The following is a 26,189-nucleotide window of genomic DNA, read 5'->3' on the forward strand; positions in this document are numbered from 1 at the left end:
AACATAATTAATTAATAAATTAATAGAATCATGACTCAGACCAGAGCAGCAAAGCAAAAGGCTCAAGCTAATGGAAGTGCTGTGGCTCAGAGCAGAACTGAGGGGGGCAGTTGTCCTCTGACTCACAGCCTTATAAAATGCACTGTTTGCTTGATGTTTGCAGAGCAATCGGGTACGGAACATGATACTGCCAAGGGGGATGTCTTTGTGTGTGCGCGATGCAAGGAGTGTATCGATATCAGGCAACAACTCGGCGTTCTTTTGGGCCTATATGAGAGCTTGAAGGACAGGGTGGATGCCCTCGAAGAAACTAAATTGAGGGGCCCATCAAGCTCTCAGCTGCCCACATCAACGCCAGAGCTTGCACTTGGGCATCGCGTGACACAGAGACAACCCCCAAGGCAGAATGCGCTGGTCCCGAAGGAACTAGTAGTTGTTGGTGACTCTATTGTCAGGGAAACGGGGAACATGCTTTGTAAAAAAGATAGGTGGAACAGGACAAGGGTATGTCTGCCAGGGGCAAAGGTTGATGACGTTGTAGAGCGAATATCATCTTTTAAGGGCACAAAAGGTGATATAGTTGTACACGTTGGCACTAATAATATTAAGAGTAGGAGACCGGCAGAATTACTTAACAAGTACAGGTCACTGTTGAACAAAAGCCGAGAATTAGGGTTGAATTTGAAAGTGTCTGCAATTCTGCCCAGACACGATAGGAGGGAGTATATGATGAGAGCCTTGTCGATCAATTCGGCCCTGGAAAGATTGTGCAAGGCTCAAGGGGTAGAATTTTTTTCAGCCTGGACTGTACTTGTTAACAGGAGAGATTGCTTCTACAGGGATGGGATACACTTAAATAGAAAGGGTGCAAGAATATTTGCTGATGCTATCGAGGCAGTGTTAGGTGGGTCGGAAAACTGCTAGCTTGGGGGGAGACAAAGACCAATAGATTGACAGTAGCCACTGGCAGAGGTGAAAGAGATTCTTGCACTGCTTCTATTAGAATGAGCAGAAGCCTGAAAAACAAGATGCATGGTATTTCAGAGACTGCTGGGAGCCATTGTGGTACAAGTAAACACATGGGTTGTGTTAGGTAGCTGAGAAAGAAACAGGTGCAGGTATACTTGCGTGTACACCAATGCTAGGAGTTTAGTAAATAAATTTGATGAATTTGAGGTATTGCTCAAAACATCGAAGGCAGATATTGTTGGGATATCAGAGACGTGGTGTCACACAGATATAAGGGATGCGGAATGGCAATTTGGGGAGTACAACGTCTACAGAAAGGATAGACAGGATAGGAAGGGGGGAGGTGTTATGCTATTAGTTAAGAGACACATAAAAACCAAGGAAGTGAAGCCAGTCGACATCGCTGGACAGTGCAGTGTGGAGTCAGTTTGGTGTGACATAAACATTGGGAGATCAAAATTGAGAGTAGGAGTGTGCTATAGGCCTAATGACTCTGATGAGTATAATAAGGAACTGTACAGGGAAATAGAGTGGGCCAGTAAATCAGAGTGTCTTATAATGGGAGATTTTAATTTCCCAGATATTGACTGGAATTTGGGGGCTGGATACTCACACACTAGCAGGGCTTTTGTGGATTTATTGGATGATTGTTTTCTACATCAGCATGTTCGGGAGGCAACTAGAGGGAGTAATACTCTTGATTTGATTATCAGCAGTGATTCTTCATGCATTAAGAATCTGCAGATAAATGAACCACTAGGTGGCAGTGATCACAGTGTGCTGAAGTGGGATTTACTCAAAGAGGTAACTACCATTAGGGGTAAAGGGAAGGGTTATTGCTTCCGTAAAGGCGACTACGATGGACTGAGACAGTATTTAAATTCTATACAGTGGGACCAACTGATGATGTTACCAACAGCAAATTCAAAATGGGAAGCATTCAAAGAACTTATCTTGGAAGCTACTAGGCTTTACATACCAACTAAGAAATATTGTTCAAGGTTTAGGCCAAAATGGATGTCAGATGAACTAATGAGGCATATGGCACAGAAGAAAAATGCATGGGATACTTACAAATTAACACATGACACAGAAGCCTATGATAGATACAAGTTGATATGCAACCAAGTTACAAAGGAGGTTAGGCAGGCGAAGGCAGATTACGAGAAATCCTTGGCAAGGGATGCAAAGAAAAACAGCAAAGAGTTCTGTACTTATGTAGTGCATTATAGCCTAAGTTGCTGATGCACCAATAAATCTAACAAACAACAAACAACACCATTTACTTATGTAAACTCTAGAAGGAAAGGGATGAATCAGATTGGTCCACTTGATATTGATGGGTCAAGTGTTGATGATCCTGCTCAGGTGGCTAACAAACTAAATGAATATTTTGCATCGACATTCACACATGAGGAGTTATTCAGCGAGGGGAATGCCAGAGGTGTATTCAACTCTAGCAGTAAGTTACAGAATCTTGAAATAACTGGGAGAAAAGTGGAGGAGAAACTGTTGAAGATAAACACAAGAAAGGCACCCGGGGTGGATGGGATCTATCCAGTTATATTAAAGGAGGCAGCAAAGGAAGTAAGCAAACCCTTAGCCATAATTATGAGAGCTTCCTTGGACTCAGGGGAGGTACCCATAGACTGGAAATGTGCAAATGTGACCCCAATTCACAAAGGAGGATCAAAGGCTGACACAAGTAATTATAGACCTGTGAGCTTGACTTCTGTTCCAGGAAAATTAATGGAGGCACTGGTTAAAGACGCACTGCAGGATCATTTAGACAAGACTTCAGTTATAGCTCAGACACAGCATGGTTTTGTTAAGGGGAAGTCTTGCCTGACCAACTTGATTGGATACTATGATGCAGTCACAAAAGAACTGGATGCAGGGAATAACTTTGATATTATATACTTGGATCTTAGAAAGGCTTTTGATACTGTTGCACATGCAAGACTGCTACACAAATTGGAGCAGTGTGACATTGGAGGCAAATTGCTGCTATGGATAAAGGGGTGGTTGAGGGGGAGGAGACAGAGAGTGGTAATCAATGGACACTGCTCATCGTGGACTGATGTTATTAGTGGAGTCCCTCAGGGCTCAGTGTTGGGTCCATTATTGTTTTCTGTATTTATAAATGATATTGATGATGGTATATCGGGATTAATGTCCAAGTTTGCAGACGATACAAAGGTTGGCAGGGTTGTCAAGGACACTACTGACACTATGCTTCTGCAACAGGATCTGGAAAGGTTGAGCAGATGGGCTGAGAGGTGGCAAATGAAGTTTAACATTGACAAATGTAAAGTACTACACATGGGAAACAGCAACCCCAGAGCAACGTATCAACTCTATGGTACAACACTGACAGTGGTAGAGAATGAAAGGGACTTGGGGGTGGTTGTGCAGGCAGATATGAAGTTCTCTGAGCAGTGCAGACGGGCTGCAAGAGTAGCTCATGGAGTATTGTCAATGATATACAGGAATTTTTCCAGCAGGGATAAGGAGGTGATTATTCCATTGTATAAGGCGATGGTCAGGCCACACCTAGAGTACTGTATACAGGTCTGGGGGCCTCATTTCAAGAAGGATGTAGAGCTGCTGGAACGAGTACAGAGAAGGGCAACAAGATTAGTGAATGGAACAAAGGGGTGCTCTTACGAAGAAAGGCTTATGTTTTGCAAATTACAGTGTCTGGAGACTAGGCACCAGCGAGGTGATCTGATAGAGGTGTATAAAGCCTTGAATGGTTTAAGCATGCTCAATGCTGATGGGATTCTTCCTCTAGCTCAGAATAATCACCTGAGAGGGCATAAATTCAAATTGAGGAAAGACAGATGTAGGATAGACGTGCGGAAATTTGCCTTTAGCCAGCGGGTGGTTGGTTGGTGGAACAGACTTCCATCCCTTGTGGTGGAGGTTGATAGCCTAAATAAGTTTAAGGCTCAGCTGGACAGGTATTTTGAACGAACAGAGGGGTGAAGTGGAAGTGGTTTTTTTTTTTTTTTTTTTGGCTGATGCTGCATAAGCTTGCTTTCTTGCATCAAATGCCTCTACTAATGCTAATGCTAATGCTAAAATTAGGGTTGAATTTGAAAGTGTCTGCAATTCTACCCAGTCGATCAATTGGGCCCTGGAAAGATTGTGCAAGGCTCAAGGGGTAGAATTTTTTTCAGCCTGGTTTGTACTTCTTAACAGGAGAGACTGCTTCTATAGGGATGGGACACACTTAAATAGAAAGGGTGCAAGAATATTTGCTGATGCTATCGAGGCAGTGTTAGGTGTGTCGGAAAACTGCTAGCTTAGGGGGATACAAGGACTAATAGATTAACAGTAGCCATTGACAGAGGTGAAAGTGATTCTTGCACTGCTATTAGAATGAGCAGCAGCCTGAAAAACAAGATTCAGGATAATTCAGAGACTGCTGGTAGTCATTGCGGTACAAGTAAACACATGGGTTGTGTTAGGATAGCTAAGAAAAGGAACAGGTGCATGTATACTTGCGTGTACACCAATACACCAATGCACCAATGAATTGCTCAAAACATCAAAGGCAGGCCTTTTTTTTCCCTCACCAGTCTCCTTTTACTTTTCTGCATTCATTCCAGCAAATCTACATCCTTCCTAAAATGAGACCTTCGGAACTGTATGCAGTACTCAAGATGAGATTTAACCACTGCCTTGTTCAATGAAATAATCAGCTCCTTATCCCTGCTAGCAAAGTTCCTATATATCTTTGACAGATTCCTATGAACCGTCCTGGCAGTCTGTCTTCACTGCTCGGAGAACTTCATACATGACTGCACAGTTACCTCAAGGTCTTTTCATTTTTCAATACCCTGAGAATAGTACCACACAGCTGGTACATTAATCTGAGATTACTGACGCTCATATGCATATGCAGTATCTTAAATTTATTAATGTTAAACTTCAACTGCCATTTCTCAGCCGATCTGCCTAATTTTTATAGAGATTGTTGCTGTTGCTTACCTTGATTACTGTCAATAATCACCCTTCGGACCTTTGTATTATATTCAAACTTAGACATTAAGCACTGAACTATTGGTGGCTCTGCTAATACCACTAGTCCACAAAGAGCAGTGTTCATTAATAACTATTCTCTATCATTTCCCACTCAACCATCTCTTTATCCCAAGTAGTAACTTGCCCTTAATATCACACTGCTCCAATTTGTACAGCAGTCTTTTATGGTCAATAGTATGAAAAGCTTTCCTGAAATCCAAATACGAGTGAGGTTGTGAAGTTGTTATTATTCTCTCATGTAAGGAATGCTGGAAAGTTGTAAAACCCCACTTATTTTTCAACATAATTCCCCCCCCCCCCCAACTCAACCGAGTTCCTGCACTGTCCACTAGATTTCATAACCCACTCAAATAAAATTCAGAAGATTTTGACTAAAACCCGTTGTTGACTGTATCCATCACAACATTATCATGTCGAATTTTTGTCCTTCCTTTCAAGCCCTTTTTGAGATTTAGAAATAGAAAATAGTCTGATGGAGCCAATTCCGGTGAGCAGGAAGGATGCTGTAATAGCTCGAATCCACTGTCAAGAATAAGGTACAAACGCTGAGAGGACAATCTTGTTTTGATTCAAGACGACTCTTTTGGCCAATTTAAGCTTCAATTCCCTTCTTGAGCTCCAGTTCCACACGGAAACATCTCATCACATCAAATCTTGAGCTTCAATTCCTCAGGGAAACATCTCATTGGATTAGAATAATACTTAGCATTGATAATGGCACCTTATTCCAGGAAATCAATCATGATCACTCCCTCTGCATCTCGGAAGATGCATGCCATTGCTTTCACTGCCGACTTCTGAACTCGAAACTATTTAGGAACAGGAGAAGAGGGCTTCCATGTGCAACAGTATTAAAAGCCTTTCTAAGATCTAAATATATGATATCAAAATTATTCTTTGCATCTAGTTCCTTTGTGACCACATCATAGTATCCAATCAAATTGGTAAGACAAGACCTCCCCTTAACAAACCCATGCTGTGTCCGAACTATAAATGAAGTCTTGTCTAGACGATCCTATAGTGCTTCTTTAACCAGCGCCTCCATTAATTTCACTGGAACAGAAGTTAAACTAACAGGTCTGTAATTACTTGTGTTCCTCCTTTATGAATTGGGTTCACATTTGTATATCTCCAGTCCATGGGTACCTCCCCTGAGTCCAAGCAAGCTCTCATAATTATGGCTACGGGTTTGCTTACTTCATTTGCTACCTCCTTTAATATAACTGATAGATACCCCAGGTGCCTTTCTTATGTTTATCTTCAACAATTTCTCCTCCACTTTGCTCTCAGTTATTACAAAACCATCTAGCTCACTGCCAGAGTTTAATTCACCGCTGCAATTTCCCTCCCTCATTAACTTCTCATCTGTTAATGTAGATGCAAAATACTCATTTAGTTTGTTAGCTGCCTCAGCAGGATCATCAACAGTTGAACCATCGATATCAAGTGGACCAATTTGATTCATCCCCTTCCTTCTAGAGTTTACATAAATAAAGAACTCTTTGCTGTTTTAGGGAAATGCCTTGAAGAAACCTTCTTCATTCATAAAAAAATGCACCACAACATCGTGAAGATGTTGAATGTTGTCTCAATGTGCTCCAATGTTATTTTGCGATCTTGCATGATCAGGTCATGAATGGCATTCCACATTTCCGGATTTCCGGTGTCGAAGCGGTACAGGCACCTTTCACTGCAGAGTGCAAATTCAACACTGCCTCATCCGCGCTTAAATTCTGCGACCCAGTTTTTACCATGGCGCGTAAAGGCTGAGACTACCCTGATGTTTGCTGTTTATCTTCATCAATTTCTTTAGAGTTATGGTTTCTTTGCTCTAGGGACTCTGGTTTCCATGGGTAGTAGTAGTAGTAGTAGTAGTAGTGGCACATGATGCAAGAAAGCAAGTGTAGGAGCTTATGCAGCATCAGCCAAAAAAAAAAAAAAAAAAAAATCATCACACCATTCCCTCCAAATGCCTGTCCAGTTCCTCCTTAAATTTATTTAACCTATCAACTTCCACAACAACAGATGGAAGTTTGTTCCAGCAATTAACCACCCGCTGGCTAAAGGCAAATTTCCGCACATCTATTCTACATCTGTCCTTTCTTAATTTGAACTTATGTCCCCGTAGGTTCGTAATCTGAACAAGTGGAAGGATCCCATCAGAATTCAGCGTGCTCAACCCATTCAAGGCCTTATAGACCTCAATCAGATCACCGCGCAGGTGCCTAGTCTCCAGCCACTGCAATTTGCAGAACTTAAGCCTCTCTTGGTAAGAGAATCCCTTCATTCCCCTCACCAATCGTGTTGCTCTTCTCTGTACACGCTCAAGCAAATCTACATCCTTCCTAAAATGAGGCCTCCAGACCTGTACGCAGTACTCAAGGCGTGGCCTGACCATTGCCTTATACAGAGGGACAATCACCTCCTTTTCCCTGCTAGCAAAATTCCTATATATCATTGACAAAACCCCATGACCTGCCCTAGCAGCCTGTCTGCATTGCTCAGAAAACTTCATATCTGACTGCACAATTACTCCCAGGTCTTTTTCATTTTCTACCACCTTAAGTGTAGTACCACACAGTTGGTACGTTTCTCTGGGGTTACTTCTACCCATATGCAGTACTTTGCATTTGTCAAGGTTGAACTTCAGTTGCCACTTCTTAGCCCATCTGCCCAAATTATCTAGATCCTGTTGCAGTAGCACACTGCCATTACTGTCATTAACAACCCTGCCAACCTTTGTGTCATCTGCAAACTTCGACATTAAGCCTGATATACCTTCATCAATATCATTGATAAATACACAAAACAACAGTGGACCCAACACCGAACCCTGTGGGACTCCACTAATAACATTAGTCCATGAAGAGTACACCTCAATCAGCGCAGTTTCAATGCAAATTGAAATTTTATGTTTGTTATTTAATAAAATTTGTCTTAAACTAAGCAGCTGCCTTATTTAAAGTTATCAAATCCAGAAAAGTTTCAAAACCTATATAAACAACATCAATAAATCCTAAACTCTGAAAACAAAAATCCAGTATGTACTCATATTCTGTATTTTTAAATGTTAAACATGAGATAATGTAGGTGGCGCTTTGTACAAATTGTGCGCAAGTCTTCTGTTTATCACTGCGTTTAATCGTATGGCTCGTTGCTGCAATAGGTATGGAAAGAAGCAGGAGTAATTAGAAATTTGAACATTTATATTTAACTAATTTGTGGTTAAAAGAAAAAAGACAAAGAGACATCTGAAACTCTCATATCCAATTTCGGTGGAGGTGGTGAAGGATGAGTTCAGACCGTAGGAATAACGAAGTAAGTTGTCATTTTGTGCGTTATCAAACTTTTTGAATAGGCGTGTTTTCAAGTTGATATTTACGCAGTTGCACTATACAGATCACAATGTTGTTAGAAGCAGTTTTGTGATTTGATCTCCTAATTCTATCCTTTTGTGTCATTTATTAGTGAATATTTTGATCTGTTTATATGATTTCTGATTATATTTGTGAGATATATTTGCCTGTGTGTGACACTGTAATAAATATATACAAAAATTTCTTATCTGAGATTGCTTCATTTTATTTCTTCCTTTTATGTAGAGTTGTCCACAATATTTTATATATATCTTATTCCAGCTTCTTGAGAAAATGAACACTTTCGGAATATTAGTTGAACCAGTAATTATACTTTTGTAAGTCATAAATGTTTAAGCTTATTTATATGTTCTAATGTTATGTCACTGCCATAGCTTTATCCAGTAAGAAATATTTGTACTTTTTTCATTTTTTTTTTTAAATTGTAAATATTAGATAAATTGCTTCTAGCAAGCATGTCCCAGTGGAACATCATTGCAAACTTCCTAATTTTCACATGGAAAATGTTCTAGATATTACGTGGTTTCCCTATTGAAAAATGCACAGACTATAAGATATGCAGCTCATAAAGTTGACATCCCCCTCATTAAGTACTAAAGATTAAATTCTGTATATGCAGTCCCATATAAATCATGAATGTATGCTATTTCTTAAATTTATGCACATTACCATATTTTAACCAAATACGGAGGATGCGGAAAGGTCAGGGAATGACCACCGCGTATCCCCAGAGCAATATGGCCTTAGTTGCTAATGCTCCTAAAAACCAAACAACAAACAAACAAACAAACATAAGTATTTCATACCTATATTCTTCTACAAATATTGATATTAATGTAGAACGTATTGAGCACCATAGCTCTGTTATATAGTATCAAAATCTATATTAATTGTATATGAGCAGTAGCGGTGGGGGGGGGGGGGCAGGCATTGTAAGGGACCTAGGTCTTAGCCATTATTTAAAGTTTATGAAGAATTGTGTGGTAAAATTGTTTACTACAGGCTTCATTGTGTCCCTGCTGGCTTTTAACATCACTGACAGGTGGAGAGCAAAGGTGCTTGATGGTCTTTTAAAATGCAATTGACTGGTTCAGACATCAAATTACAACATTTTTATGTCAGGAGGTGTGCTGATTGCCTCTGAGTCTCAATTTTTGATGTACTCAGTATGTTTAAATAGTTCCAATTTATTTTGTACAGTTTAAATTATCTGCACAGCATTATGATGATTAGGATGTTAATCTTTATATATGTAGCTTTATGTTAAAATAAAATTGCTCTTTGAAATAGTAATGTAGTTTGATGTGTTTTATGGGTCGTACTTATAATTGGCATAATCAGATATTACCGTTACTGTTGATCCACTAGGAATATTGACATATTTCAGAATTTCCAATGCTTTTGTAATCCAAGTGACTTTTTTTTATTTTTCCTTACATCTTTTGTTGAATATTATTGGTGCAATATATATTGTGACTGCCAGAGTTATTGTTGTTGTTGTTATTTGGTTTTTAGGAGCATTAGCAACTAAGGCCATATTGCTCCGGGATATGCGGTGGTCATTCCCTGACCTTTCAACATCCTCCGTATTTGGTTGTGACGGGCTCGAATCCCGGTCTAATCAAGAAGCGTGTGCTATGCACTGCTGCTCCTTCCCACCTGGCTACGGAGGCGCCTGACTTGCCAGAGTGCATTTAGGCCAGAATTTCTGCTGCTTTCAGAATCAATTAGCAGTGTCATTTTGTTCAGTGTTGTTATGTGACAGATGTTGTCAGAATAAAGAAGCGTTTTGACTATGCTTTTGCGTTGAGTAGCAAAGCACCGAATACTTCATGAAGTTTGTTATAATGTTAAAGGAAATTATTCAAAATCTTTTTGAGCAATGTGGATTATCATATGGAAGTATAAAAATAAAAACGCTATAAAACTTTCAAAGCTCCATGTTTAATGTATTCAGATTATTCTGTTTTTGGTAGTTGTTACCTTTTAACTTCCAGGAAGTTTCCTGTAGCCAGTTTATCATTAGCATTTAATTAGTCACTTCATTATCAATCAGACTGCTTGCAATATAGTAAAACATGAATTTAATGGCTGCATAGGAGTGGAAGGCCTGTTAAACTTGAAAGAAATATATAATTGCCAGAATGTTATGGAAAAAGTGCTGTACTTTGAAATAAAACACCATTACACATTGCAGTACTCTACTGCAAAAATGCAGTTAGTATTGCAACGTGTAATAAAAATTGTGCTTACCAGTTGTGTAGAGAAGATGACCTTGAAAAGTTTAGACTTCAGTTTATTAGAAAATGTCAGATTTGCATGCTTTCTTTTCTCACCACTCTTCTTAGATGCCATTATGAAAAATAAAAATGTAGATGCAAAGCTTTGAATTGCAGCACCTGATGAAAACTATATAAAAGTACTGTAATGAAAAACTTTACACCATGCTTCTTGTTTCTAGCACCAAATGAATTACAGAATTGTAATTCATTCAGTATTGCTGAGTGCACCCAAGAGCAAGCTTTCATTTTCCATATATGACTTACTCGGCGCCTCTGTAGCCAGGTGGGCAGGAGCAGCAGTGCGTAGCACACGCTTCTTGATTAGACCAGAGTTCGAGCCCATGACCACCAAACGGAGGATGCAGAAAGGTCAGGGAATGACCACCTCATATCCCCGGAGCAATAGGGCCTTAGTTGCTAATGCTCCTAAAAAACCAAATAACAACATATATGACTTACTCTCTAAATTGGACCCTTTCCCCATGGTATGTGAATATGGCTTGTTTATAGTTTCTTTGAAAGGATAGGAACTGTAAAAAATGACTTATGGTATTTCAAGTTACGTCAGTGGTCATAAGAAAACAAAAATACTTAACTTAAAAATTTCTTAAATAACTTAAAAGTTATCTAACTTAACCTTACACCTTATGCAAAAGGACTTCCATTTCTGTATGGAAATTCAGCCTCATTTATGAAAAATGTTAATTAAATAACAGATTAATTAAATAATCTAACTTTCAAATAGGTTTAAGTATGCTGACTTAATCAGATTATTTCAATCAGTTCAGGAGAGAAGGGAAAAAAAAAATGCTTCCAAACATGGCTGCTGTTGCTTAATGGTCAACCACAAGAGTACATTGGTTTACACCCATATAACTGCTAAATATGGCAATGTTCTTTTATTCTCTACATTGTATGAACTCCTCTGCCCTTATGTGGCAATCTCAGAGGATAAATAGAAAATTTAAGGTGCCAAGTAATGGAGTGGTCAAGCGTGAGAGTACAGTAGTTTATGCATTTGAGTTGACCATGGTAAGCCCATTGCCTAAATATTTACTTGAATGGTTTAATAATTTACAAGGTGGTAGATGACTCTCATCACACACAACACACTTTGCATACTTTGCTTATTGGAACCTTGAAATGGTAAAACTCATGATTAATCTCCAGAGCAAAGCTTGGCATCTCCCCATCTTTTCTGTTTTACAGTGCAGTATGAATTGCATCTTTTTGTAGGTTATGATGGGCATCACAGTGAGATACAGTATTCCTTATAGTTCAAGTATTTTGCTCTTACTTACACAACTTGACCTTACACAACTTGTTAATTAACCTATCAGAATACTAGACAATCCAATGCTTTGATTTGGCATTTCAGGAATATGAAATGGGATGATAGGAACGGTTTCTATTTCCCTTTTTCTTGGTCGAATTTCTATTTTAAATCTTCCAAACCTAATGTTCATTCAGATCATGTCATCGAAATTAACGATGAAATCCTCCTCTTCCACATTCTACCCTACAACTGCATTCTTTATCTAAACCTCCGTTTTTTTTAATAAATGTTCTAAGGATTTTCAAGAAATGAGTGTAGTACATTGCAATTGGCTTGTATCCAAATTTTCAGCTTCATTTTCTGCCTACATTAAGCTCTCAACAATCGTAAAATGGTTATCAATCAATCCAAACTTCATTTTGATTGGGCTAAGAGTAGAAAATTTGCTGTTTGTCAAAATGGTAGTTGAGAATTTTAGTTTCTTGCCAAAGCTATTGGGTAGAACATTTGAGCATCTATACTCTCACTTCTCTATTATAACCTGATGGCTCTATTGCATCTTAAGCTAAAGATAAAGCCCACTCATTAGTTTACTAGTATTTTCTTCAAATTTTTGTATTGAGGATCTTGGTAAATCACCTCCAACCATATGAAATACACTCCACTCAGTGCTTCCTCTGGTCTTCTGACAGAAGGATGTTAGAAGAATTCCGAACAATCCTGATGCCAATAAAACTTCAAGTCCTAATGGCATTTCTCCACTTGTTCCCAAAACCTGTATCCCTGCAATTGCCCCTCCTTTCACTTACCATTCCACTGGTTTTTTTTTTTTTTTTTTTGTATTGGCATTTTCTCATATCCAGCCAGTTCATAAAAAAGGGCAATAAATCCCTCCCTTCTAGTTAGTGTCCCATTGCACTTATCTCTACTCTTTCCAAAGTAATGGAGAACTCTATCTGCTATACCTTAAACTCTCCTAAAATCTTCCATCTCATTAATGATCATCAGTATGGATTTCATCAGATCTCTGGTGATATTTTGGCTTGTGTTACTCATCTGTGGACAAATTGTAGGGAAATGTTTGGTCAGACTGAATTAGTTACTCTTGACATTTTCAAGGTTTTTGATTGTGTTTGGCATAAAGGTCTATTACACAAGTCCCCATCTTATGGACTACTGTTAGCCAGTTTTCTGTCTGGCTGTTCGTTACAGACGATGGCAATGGCTCTCGGTCTTCTAACTTCTTAAATAATGCTGGTGTTGCCCAAGATGCTAATCTCCCCCACTCTTTTCCTCTTGTATATTAAAGATTTCTTCTACTGACTGGAAATCCTCTCCATAGTTTTGCTGATGACTGCACACTACATACTACTTTGAGAAACTTGATTTGTGAAACTGTGCACTGTACAAACACACACACAAGGCGCCTCCGTAGCCAGGTGGGAAGGAGCAGCAGTGCGTAGCACACGCTTCTTGATTAGACCGGGATTCGAGCCCGTCACCACCAAATACGGAGGATGCGGAAAGGTCAGGGAATGACCACCTCATATTCCGGAGCAATATGGCCTTAGTTGCTAATGCTCCTAAAAATCAAATAACAACAACAACAACTGTGCAAACAGCTTCAACTTCTTGAATATCCTTCACTAATTCCTTAAATTCTAATCTCTAGATAATTTTTATGGAAATAAAACTTGGTTAACTTGAATCGCTCCAAAACTCTGTCCTGTTTCTTGTAAAATGAGTACTGCCCTCCCCTAATGCTTATCCTTGATAATACACAGATCTCTAGGCACGGTCACATAACTTATTAGGGATGTTAATGACTTATGATATCTCTTGGCATAAGTATATTAGAAATATTGCTCCATCTGCATCAAAATAACTGGTTCCTACCCTGGCATTACTTTTCTTTTAAACAGCTACTAAACTCTGTGGAAATCTCAATCTGTCCAAAGTATCTTCTGTCTTGGAAGTTGATAGCCTAAATAAGTTTAAGGCTCAGCTGGACAGGTATTTTGAACGACCAGAGGGGTGAAGTGGAAGTGGTTTTTTTTTTTTTTTTGGCTGATGCTGCATAAGCTTGCTTTCTTGCATCAAATGCCTCTACTAATGCTAATGCTGTCTTCCCAGCCTTCAACCTGTGCACTGTGCTAAGTACTATAGATTCTAATACCTTTCAGGTTTGAGGTTTTCATTTAAATCTGAAAACGATGGTTGCAAAATAGATGTGTGAAAATTTGCTTTCAGCAGGACTGTAATTGATTGTTGGAGCAAATTTGCATCTGCTGTTGTGGAAGTGGGTTTATATGGAAGTTTTAATGAATTTAAAGGATTGGACAAATTCAAATTATTAGAAGGGATTATTATTATTAGCTGTATGGTGCAAGGAAGCCTGAGGCTTATGCTGCACCAGCCAAAAAAAAAAAAAAAAATTCCCCAGTTACCCTGAGAGAGAGAGAGAGAGTGGGGGGGAATCACCAAGAAAGAAAAAAATGATGATATCCAGCTCAGGACCCTGGGTGGGCCAAGCCCATACTCACCAGATGTGAGACCCTGGGATGAGCAAATGAAGTTGGTAGTGTTCCCCCCACCCCCCAATTCCTCCTCTCACTAAGCATGCTTCCACGTTTTGCAAGACTAATACTTTACCTGCTCTGCTGTTTCCTTTTCATTTTGTTTTTATGCTTAGCCCTTTGCTGACATACCATTATTAAATAAGATACAATAAATTTCCTTTTATACAATGTATAAAAGAAAATTTATTGGCAAGGAGTTTATAACTAAACTGTAGTTCTTTTATTGCAGCCAGTCAGTCACTGCATTGTATCCAGGATGGGCATGCTTCCCCTTACCATTGTAAGGGGAAGCATGCCCATCAGGTTTTTCAGTGTTTTTTTTTTTTTTTAGATAGACCTAGGAACACTTATACGCATAGTTAGGGGGCATATGCCTCCCAAATATGGCCTGCATAGTTAGGGGGAATATGCCCCCCCCCCAAAATATGGCTCATGCACATTTTTTTTTGTGGTATAAGTGTAAAGTAAATAAACAGCCTAGTGTTTATTTACTTTACACCAGGATTGCAACCAACACTCTTGCAATTAACACAAGAGAGTACATTACTGATCTGACAAGTTTAAGCTATATCTGCACAGAACAGTTATTTGTCAACCATATACATTCATAATAAGAAATTTAAGGCCTTTAAATAAATGGTTTAATTTCCAGTGATGTGCATTTATTTTTCTCACATCACCTCGAGAGGACAATGATTTCTGTAATATGAATCTTCTGTACTCGACTTCCTATATAGACCATAAACAAGAAATAGAATAATAGCTGCTCAGCCTAGAGAATGTGTTCTGTGGGAGTCTAATAAATGAATTTTTTTAAAAACTAAATTTAATTTTACAAAAAATTAAGATATGCTGGTAATTGAAATTTTCTCTAAAAATATTTAATCGAAAATGTTAACAGCAACTGTGTTATGAATATTTTGAACATTTTTTTTAATATATATTTAAAAAACTACTATAATTGAGAATAAAGCTATTTCATTTTTATTAAATCTGTAGTATTATTAATCAGTAAAAACAAAAAAAAAAAATCTGTTCAAATACATAATGAAAGTTGAGTGTATTTTTTTTTAGCTGTACTAATCAGGTTTCTTCTACACTACTGCTTGGCTGCTTGTTTAGGCTCTATGCATTATTTACCTTTCAGCACAAAGTTGCCGATCGATTCTACTAGCTGTCTGCTGCTAGACTAATAAGTCTCGACACAGGCTGTCACAGCCCACTATGACTTGTGGCCATCATATGCCCACAAGTCATAGTGTTTCTGTGAGTGACCTGCTACTAAACCACGGTATCGATTATTCACAGAAGCATGTAAAAATGAAGTTCTTGAGGTTCCATAATGTGAAATTCCATCTTTTTATTTCTCTCTTCATTATTCCTGACTTTTTTATTATTTTTGCGTACTTAATTTTTTTTACAAATAGGTTTACTTGAGGACGCATTAGTTTTCTTGTCGTGTTACTCACGTTAATTTTATTTTTCGGATGAATCAGGTGTGCACATTTTGTGGTTTTAGTTTTTGCCTTGTGGTACTCACACAAAAACCCATGGACATGTAGGATTCATTTTGATCTTATACAGTGGAGATTTCTTGAATTTAAAATGAAGAAACAGAGAAAAACTTCTTGGGAGAGACAGCACTTATGTCACTTTTCTTGTGACACATTTTAATACTTTCTCATTTGACAGTTCATTTAATTTTTTCCATCTTGCACCACATATCAAAGGCCTCAAGTCTTTTTTGTCTCTCTTTGTAAGAATCCATGTCTCAGCTGCATATAGTGTCACTGACCAGATATATGTCATTATCTTCCTGATTTCTTGGGACATCTTTTGTGTTATCAATGACAATTTACTCTTGAAAGATTGTTTTGCCATTGCAATTCTGGTTTGAATCTGTTTTACACGAAATGTTCTGTGTAAAAACCTGCCCTAGATACCTAAAATCCATCAATCTCAATTTGATAGTTTTTAATAGTTAATAAATTTAATGGTCATAGCAACTGTGATATAGATTAATCTAGATTAATCTATATCACAGTTGCTTTTTAAGTATGTATGTTCCCAAAAAATAGTTCATAAATTGCAGCAATTTTTCCATAGATATAAAGGGAAAACATTTTTTTTTCTTTTTTGTTACAATATGGTTAGTGTGAATGGATAAATGATGCAAGGAAGTTATTAATTAATGTAATTTTTATTTAATGCATGCATTGCACTTTATTTTCTGTATAAAGTAGAGCATTATATCACAGTTAAAACAGAGTGCAGTATATTGATATATTATGTTACGCTATAATAGGTAGGGCGGTATAAGTGCCAATAGGGTTTCTTATAAAGATATATAAAATTGTCTGGCCAAAGGTTGTGTGATTTAAGAGCTTATACTTATATTTATTTATTTAAAATTTATTTCTTTGATGAAAGTTTGGGTTGTAATAATGGTGTACCATACCACACAAAGCATATTCTGAGCTAGACAGCTGGTAGGACAACTTGAGAAATGGAGTCATTCTGCCAGCTGTCCCACCCTAGCCTTGTGATGAAATAATTGTGTACATTAGCACTACTAGAGACATATTATGCAAGAAAGCAAGCTTATAGAGCATCAGCAAAAAAAAAAAATTTAAAAAAACCTTCCTATTTCACCCATCCATTCATTCCAAATGTTTGTCTAGTTCTGCCTTGAATTTATTTAAGCTGTCAACTTCTATAACGACAGATGGATGTTTGTTCCAGCAATTGACCACTTGCTGGCTAAAGGCAAATTTCTGCACATCTATTCTACAACCGCCTTTCCTCAATTTGACTTTGTCCCCTCAGGCGATTAATCTGGGCTAGAGGAAGAATCCCATCAGCATTGAGCTTGCTCAAACCATTAGAATCCGTATACATCTCAATCAGATCATCTCGCATTGTTAAATAATATTGAATAAATACTGAAATCATTATTATTTATGACCTTTCAGATTTTTATGCCCTTATCTCACAAAAGTTCACACCATGTCTAGTGCTAGATTAAGAAGAGTGATGAAAATATAGTAGCATAATATGAAAATATTATATGAAACAATTTTACAAGACTTGTCTGTCATGTTGTACATATCTGTACCATATCAATTAAAATACATTAATCTGGAAAGTATTTCATTTTCATTGATTTTACTTTCAAATTGTATGCCATGCAGTTCCTGAAATAGAGCAAAAGTTTATAAGATCAAACTCTGTGTTCATAAATCAAATTTGTGGTGTCAGAAATTCTTGTTTGTAAAATTGAATGCTCATAAATTGCAGAATTACTGTAATAGGTTTTAATAATTATAATTATGAAGACAAATGTAGTTATGTCTCCAATACTATTATAGAAAAAGAATCTATTGATATTTGGCTGGACAGCTTTATTTAAGTCCATTTTTCTTATGAAAGTGGCACTTGCACTTTGGTGGGTGTGAGGCTGCATCTCCTTTGGTGGGGAACCATGCATTTGCATTGCTGAGAGTAAGTTGCTTTGTTTTTCTATTCATGATTTAATTTAAATATTAGGATATTTATAGTACTCAGACAGCAGAATTTTGCCTTGCCAAGCATAAATCTAATTGTATTAATTTGTTTCATGCTGATTAGTAGTTATTTTTCTGTAATGCTTGGAGATTTTAGTAATTTTTAAAGTAATTCTTCACACAAAATTTAAAGTTAGTATTGTGAAACCTCTCTAAAGCTGACACCACTGGAGGAGAAGAAAGTATCAACTATATAGAGACGTTCAGTATAGCCAGTTTTGATAATTCAGATGAATGAAATTCACTATAACTGGTTGCTTTAAACAGTTTTTTTTATTGATTATTATTGTATATTCATTAATTGACTTTAACTAACACTTAACTTTTAGTAAAAAAAAAAAAAAAAAATCAATATAAATTTCTCTGTTCAGAGCATTTCATTTTCATTATGGATAATTAGATCAGTCACTAGTTTTAGTTTATATTCTTTGTGCTCACACAGAATTCTTTTAATATAATAGTTTACAATCCCCTCCCTTCCTCCCCTTAGCTCAAATCCTTCTCTTTTAAATTTTTGTGTGCTGTTCTGCCTGAAAGCATAAACAGACTTTGATAAAACATTGGTGTGTAGCTGAAGATGTTCTGTTTATACTCCAGCATGACTACATAAGTCAGGAATTTATAACTATTTCAATGGGAATAAAATCCTTACCATATTTAGTACTCACATGGACTTAAACCACAGTCAACTGAAATGTGTGTTACTGCACTCCCATGACCAATGGGCTACATCAGGCAGCTGACAGCTGCCATTTCTCACTGGCAAGTGAAAGTGGTATGTTGACACTGGAAAATATTCATCACTCAGTCAAAAGCTGGATGCTTTAGCTGTTGCTAAAGCAGTTATGAAAGTAATTATGCAACACAACATTTTTGATAGAAATTTATTTGTGTATGCAGAAAATTCTATGAGCTACTGATCAAAATTACCTTTGTGGTGTGATTTATAGAGTAATTTTTTTGCAAGAATTATATTACAGCTGTATTGAATCATGTATACTTACTCGCTACATTATTACTTTCTTTTCTCTCTCTCTCAATTCTAGCATTTCTCAGTGTGACAATTTTGTTGCCTTGCTAAATGATGCATGCCAGTGGAACTATATTGAACAGCCCAAATTAAGTTTATAAACATTCTTTATCAGCAGTTGTTGTTGTTGTTGTTTGGTTTTTAGGAGCATTAGCAACTAAGGCCATATTGCTCCGGGAATATGCGGTGATCATTCCCTGACCTTTCCGCATCCTCCGTATTTGGTGGTGACAGGCTCGAATCCCGGTCTAATCAAGAAGCGTGTGTTACGCACTGCTGCTCCTTCCCACCTGGCTACGGAGGCGCCCTTATCAGCAGTGGTGAGCATATTAATGACATGCTGTGTGATCTACTCCTTAAGTAATTCATAGCTATCAGAAGTTTAACTAGTGCTGCTATTACTGCAATGACCTTGACCTTTGCTTGCCATCATAGAAAATGCCTGTTGACCTATGAAAACACTTATCACCAGCAGTGGACCAACCTAATTTCAAATGATACCTTTTGAGAATGCAAGTTTCTGGTCCGTGGAGGTCAAAAATACAAAAAAGACATTAAAGAGTTTTAGGAGAGGTAGTTTAACATGTAATTTCTAATACTTCTGGTTGAAGTCCAAGCCAGAGTGTTTATGGACACCACAAGAGGTGTCCATTAACATGTTCACTTCCAGAATGCAAACTTGCATCCATTCAATTGTGGTCAATTAATGAGCACTGTAATAGAAAAGGCACATGAAATGAATAACTGTGTGATATCAGCACACTAATTGAACTATGTACTATTGCTGGGATTTTACTTAGCATTAATTGCACTGTCTAGAGAGTGGAGTGCTATAAAAGCTGTATACTTGGTTCAGTTTCATATGTTCTTTGCTTATGTTGAAATTATTTTATTTAGTTTAGTGTTTTCTATAAGAAGAAATCAAAATTTTTTTGAAAAAGATTATGCATGCTGCATTTTAATTCTTTACATTGTGAAAAATAAAACATCATCCTTAGTATGTGTGTCTACTGATAAAGTTTTCTGTAAAAAGTGTTTTCCTATCAAATTTTATACCAAAGGGTTGTTATAATCCTTTTCAGGGTGGTTGTTGTTAACCACCCTGAAAAGGATTAGGGATGGACAGTGTGTTGAAGCTGATGACATTGAATCAGCTCTTTATCATCTGATACTGAAATAAAATTCTGTTCGAGTGATGTGGATTCTGAATCTTGTTCCAATGCATCTGTTGATGTTAAATGCTATGAACAACAGATACCAACATTGCTTGGAGTGATGATTCTTTACAGATGAAATCCAGTTACTAAAAAGCAGTGCCTACTTGTTCCAGCACCCCAAGGCACACATGAAGGACCCTATATGTTAAGAGGGCGCCTCCGTAGCCAGGTGGGAAGGAGCAGCAGTGCGTAGCACACGCTTCTTGATTAGACCGGGGTTCGAGCCCGTCACCACCAAATACGGAGGATGTGGAAAGGTCAGGGAATGACCACCACTGCAAGAGTAGCTCATGGTGTATTGTCAATGATATATAGGAATTTTTCTAGCAGGGATAAGGAGGTGATTATTCCCTTGTATAAGGCAATGGTCAGGCCACACCTAGAGTACTGTATACAGGCCTGGAGGCCTCATTTCAGGAAGGATGTAGAGCTGCTGGAAAGAGTACAGAGAAGGGCAACTAGATTGGTGAATGGGACAAAGGGGTTCTCTTATGAAGAAAGGCTTAAGTTTTGCAAATTACAGTGTCTGGAAACTAGGCACCAGCGGGGTGATCTGATAGAGGTGTACAAAGCCTTGAATGGTTTGAGCATGCCCAATGCTGATGGGATTCTTCCTCTAGCTCAGAAAAATCACCTGAGGGGGCATAAATTCAAATTGAGGAAAGACAGATGTAGGATAGATGTGCGGAAATTTGCCTTTAGCCAGCGGGTGGTTGGTGGGTGGAACAGACTTCCATCCCTTGTCGTGGAAGTTGATAGCCTAAATAAGTTTAAGGCTCAGCTGGACAGGTATTTCGAACGAACAGAGGGGTGAAGTGGAAGTGGTTATTTTTATTTATTTATGTTACTTTTTTTTTTTTTTTTGGCTGATGCTGCATAAGCTTGCTTTCTTGCATCAAATGCCTCTACTAATGCTAATGCTAATATCCCGGAGCAATATGGCCTTAGTTGCTAATGCTCCTAAAAAAAAAACCAAAATAAAAAAAAAAAAATATGTTAAGAGAATATGTTAAGGGAGGTTTCACTATGTTGGCAAAATGATACAATAAATAGGCTTATTATGGAACCAGTTTGAAAAAAAAATAGTAATCAGTGCCGTCTTTCCTTACTTCATTTACACACTTCCTTGTAAATGCCATGTTTTCCAAACCATAAGATGTACTTTTCTGACTATAAATATTACCTAAAATTCCTCTGCATCTTTATGGCTCAAAAGGTGTACTAGGGGTATGCAGTGATGTATATTTTTTTAGATATTAGCATTAGTAGAGGCATGCGATGCAAGAAAGCAAGCTTATGCAGCATCAGCCAAAAAAAAAAAAAAACCCTCCCATTTCACCCCTCCATTCGTTCCAAATGCCTGTCCAGCTCAGATTAAATTTATTTAGGCTATCAACTGCCACAACAAAAGATGGAAGTCTGTTCCACCAATTAACCACCTGCTGGCTAAAGGCAAACTTCCACACATCTATCAGCATTCAGCTTGCTCAACCCATTCAAGGCCTTATACACCTCAATCAGATCACCTCGCAGGTGCCTACTCTCCAGGCACTGCAATTTGCAGAACTTAAGCCTTTCTTAGTAAGAGCACCCCTTTGTTCCCCTCACCAATCTTGTTGCACTTCTTTGTACTCGTTCTAGCAGCTCTACATTCTTCCTAAAATGAAGCCTCCAGACCTGTACACATTATCCCGTTGTACAAGGCAATGGTCAAGCCACACCTAGAGTTACTAAAAAGCAGTGCCTACTTGTTCCAGCACCCCAAGGCACACATGAAGGACCATTGTAAATATAAGCAGCAGAGAATATGTTAAGGGAGGTTTCACTATGTTGGAAAAATGATACAATAAATAGGCTTATTATGGAACCAGTTTGTATATTTATCAATATCATTGATAAATATAGAAAACAACAATGGGCCCAAAACCGAACCCTGGGGAACTCCACTAATAACATTTGTCCATGAAGAGCAGTGTCCATTGGTTACCACTCTCTGTCATCTCCCACTCAACCATCCCTTTATCCATTGTAGCAACTTACCCTTAATGCCATACTTCTCCAATTTGTACAGCAATCTTCCATGTGCAACAGTATCAAAAGCTTTCCAGAAATCCAAGTATATGATATCAAAATTATATTTGACATTCAGTTCCTTTGTGACCACATCATAGTATCCAATCAAATTGGTCAGACAAGACCTCCCTTTAACAAACCCATGCTGTGTCTTAAATATTACTGCAGTCTTATCTAGATAATCCTGCAATGCTTCTTTAACCAGTGATTCCATTATTTTCCCTGGAACACAAGTTAAACTAACAGGTGTATAGTTACTTGTGTCACCTTTTGAATCCCTTTTGTGAATATATCACACACTATAATACATCCTTTGTTTCCAAAAAAATTTTTATTTCCAGTAAAATCCTGCTTTCTTCTAGAAACTTCATGGCTTTCAAGGAATGTGGAATCAGCAACTTTCTTGATAGCAGTGAAAATAATGCTCCTTTGAAGAAAGTTCAGATTGGTAACAATGAGAGATATCAATTAAGCAAGTTAAGCAGTGAAGGTTTTTTGTGATCCTATGAAAAGAACATTTATTCCACTTGGACATATTGTTCAGTAAGCACTTGTGAATTTTTCATGTATATGCAATAAAATATTTTTTTCTTAATATTTGCCTTTGCCTAAAAAATATAGTATTTGCCCACCATTCCTGAGTTTAGATAAACTTAGACCCTCAAGGGAATGTGGAAGTTTATTTCAGCAGTCAGTCACTCTTTGACTAAATTAAAAGTGTTGGACATTTATCTTACATTCTGCAGTTACCTACTCAGTTTAAATTTGTGCTTCCTTGTGTCTGATTAATTGTAAAGATGCACTAAGCATTTAGTTTACTCAACCATTTTAAGTGTTTAAATCTTGAACAGGTTATCCCACGAATGCCTGTTTTCCAAACTTGTAACTTTTAGAACTGAAATCTCTCTCAATCAAGATTGGTTAAGGACACAAAGGGATATGAATTTGTGTCCTTAACTAATTTTGTTGCTCTTCTCTGTAAGAAGAGCAACATCTTTCATTGAGTGGAGGTTTCCAAAGCCTTTATGCAACAACATTCAGAATGTAATCTAACCATAGTAGTAGTATTGGCAATGATGTAAGAAAGCAAGCTTATATAGCATCAACCAAAAGAACACACACACACACACACACACACACACACACACACACACACACACACACACACACACACACACACACACACACACACACACACACCTCGTTCCCTTCCAAGAATTTGTCTAGTTCCTTGAATTTATTCAACTTCTATGACAACAGATGGAAGCCTGTTCCAACAATCGCACATACTTCTTGATTAGACCGGGTTCGAGCCCGTGACCACGGAATATCCCTGGAATAACATGGCCTTAGTTGCTAATGCTCCTTAAAAAAAAACCAAATAACAACAAATAACCAACCAAAGTTCCAACAATCAACCACTCATTTGCTGAAGGCAAACTTCTGCACATCTATCCTGCAACCATCCTTCCTCAACTTAAATTTATGCTCCCTCATGTGTCTAGACTTAGGCCTTAAACATCTCAGTCAGATCACCCCCAGGTGCCTAGTCTCCAGGTGCTGTAATTTGCAGAGCTGAAACCTTTCTAGGTAAGAGCACCTGTTTGTTCCCTTCACCAATCTGGTTGTCCTTCTCTGCACCCGTTCTGTCACATTTATGTCTTTCCTAAAGTGAGGTCTCCATACCTGTGTACAGTACTCTGGATGTGGCCAAACCATGGCCTTGTACAAAAGGTTAATCGCCTCCTTATCCCTACTTGCAAAGTTTCTGGATATTATTGACGAAACCCCGTGAGCTGTCCTGGCAGCACATCTGCATTGTCAGAGAATTTCATATCTGAATGCACAACTACCCCCCAGATCTTTTTCATTTTATACCACCCTGTGTGTAGTACCACACACTTTAATGATATGTTTCATCTGAGATTATTTCTACCCGTATGCAGTACCTTGCATTTGTCAGTGTTAAACTTCAACTGTCATTTCTTAGCCTAATGACTTAATTTTTCTAAATCTTGTTGTAGTAGCATACCATCATTACTGTCGTTAACCACCCTGCCAACTTTTGTATCATCCTCAAACTTTGACATTAAACCTGATATACATAGTACTGCCATAAATACTGTCACATGAGTTATTGCATGTAGCCACAAAATAAATAGACACAGGAACTCAAAACCCTGAGTTTATTTTTGAACACTCAAATAATGAAACAACACTCATTCAAAATGCCCCCCTTGTTTTTTACACAAGACCTCAAACAGTCTGGCCATTCATCAATAGAAGTATGCACAACATCCATCGGGAAATTGGCCACAGCATGCTCCAGTGATCTCTTCAGGCTCTCCATTGTGGCATGCCTTTCACCACAGACCATCCCTTCCAAAATAGCTCACAAACAGTAATCAAGTGGATTAAGATCTGAGCTGGCAGGAGGCCATTCGTCGTGATTAATGAATTTTGGCACATTCTCAGTCAGCCATGTTTGGGTGATCTTTGCCTTGTGGGCAGGTGGAGTCCTGTTGGAAGATCCAGTGCTGAACATTGAAGAGAGTCTGATTAAGGGGTCTCACATGCAGCTCCAGAATATCATTCAGGTACACCCTTGCACTGATTTTCACCCCCCTGAATACAAAAATACATCTTTGTTACTCCTTCGTAGGAGACTCCCCACGAAACCATCACTGATGCTGGATGATGACCCCTTTCAACCCTTTGAATGGCCTGACATGCCTCTGCAGAGCTATGGGCATACACCTTGTCATTTTGATGGTTGTAACTCTCCTCAATAGTAAAAATCTTTTCATCTGTGAAGAGCATCTGTCGATGCTTACCATTCGTGTACTGACAGCAGTGCCTCTGATCTTTTGCGCCTCCGTTCCATCAGAGCTGGAGTCAGGAACTGTCCTGTTCTCCTGTGCTAGATCACTTTTGATTATGTGTGACATCGATCTTGGTGATATTCCCATTTCTCCGGGTATGATTTTCTGTTTTCGTAGGGGACTCCTATGAATTCTGTTCTCCACCGCTTTGATAGCTGCAGGGGTCCTCACAGTTCATGGGTGGCTGGACTGGAGCCTGTAATCAATTCTCAGTTGTTCATTGTACCTATCAATTACCTTGTAGACAAATCTTCTGCTTATTCCAAGTGGTTTCAGAAGTTTGAAAATTGTAGGTGCATCACGTCATACCTTATGAAGACCTATGGCAGTAGTCCTGCTTTCTTTATCTCCCCATTCCAGTTTCACTGACTTCCTTTACTAGTTGATATCTGTTAAAGAAAACCATACATTAGTACTACACATTATGCAAAACCCAAAGCTCTGTGATATCATTTTCTATTTTTACGGGAGTCTTACTTTTGTGACAGTATTTATGGCAGTACTGTGTACATTCATCAGTATTATTAATAAATATTGAAAACAACAATAGGTACAGCACTGAACCCTGGGGAACTGACTGATAACATTAGTCCCCGAAGAGCAATGTCCATTGATTAACACTGTCTTTACTACTCAACCATCCCTACATTCATAGCAGTAACTTGCCCTTAATGCCACATTGCTCTAGTTTATACAGCAGTCTTTTCTGTACAACAGTATCAAAAGTGTTCCTAAAATCTAAGCATATTATATCAAAATTATTTTTTTGCGTCCAGTTCCTTGGTCACTGCTTATAGTAACCACTCAGACTGGTTAAACATGACCACCCCCTTAATAAATCCATGCTGTGACTTCAGTATAATTGCATTCTGTGTTCAGCTTTAACAATTT

General features: G+C 38.0%; 1 protein-coding gene across 1 annotated transcript in view; it reads left to right on the forward strand.

Annotated features, from left to right (window-relative positions):
• Positions 1–8,190: 8,190 nt before the first annotated feature.
• Positions 8,191–26,189, forward strand: part of LOC150079840 (uncharacterized) — a 58,236-nt gene continuing 40,237 nt past the window's right edge. Inside the window, exon 1 of the mRNA XM_090382705.1 lies at positions 8,191–8,337. Within this exon, the coding sequence (XP_090238831.1) occupies positions 8,311–8,337 (27 nt within the window). The 5' untranslated portion in view covers positions 8,191–8,310. The remainder of the gene's footprint in view (positions 8,338–26,189) is intronic.

Source organism: Mastigoproctus giganteus, chromosome 10 (genome assembly GCF_048544385.1).
Source record: "Mastigoproctus giganteus isolate SK-2022 chromosome 10, ASM4854438v1, whole genome shotgun sequence".
Classification (NCBI taxonomy): domain Eukaryota; kingdom Metazoa; phylum Arthropoda; class Arachnida; order Uropygi; family Thelyphonidae; genus Mastigoproctus; species Mastigoproctus giganteus.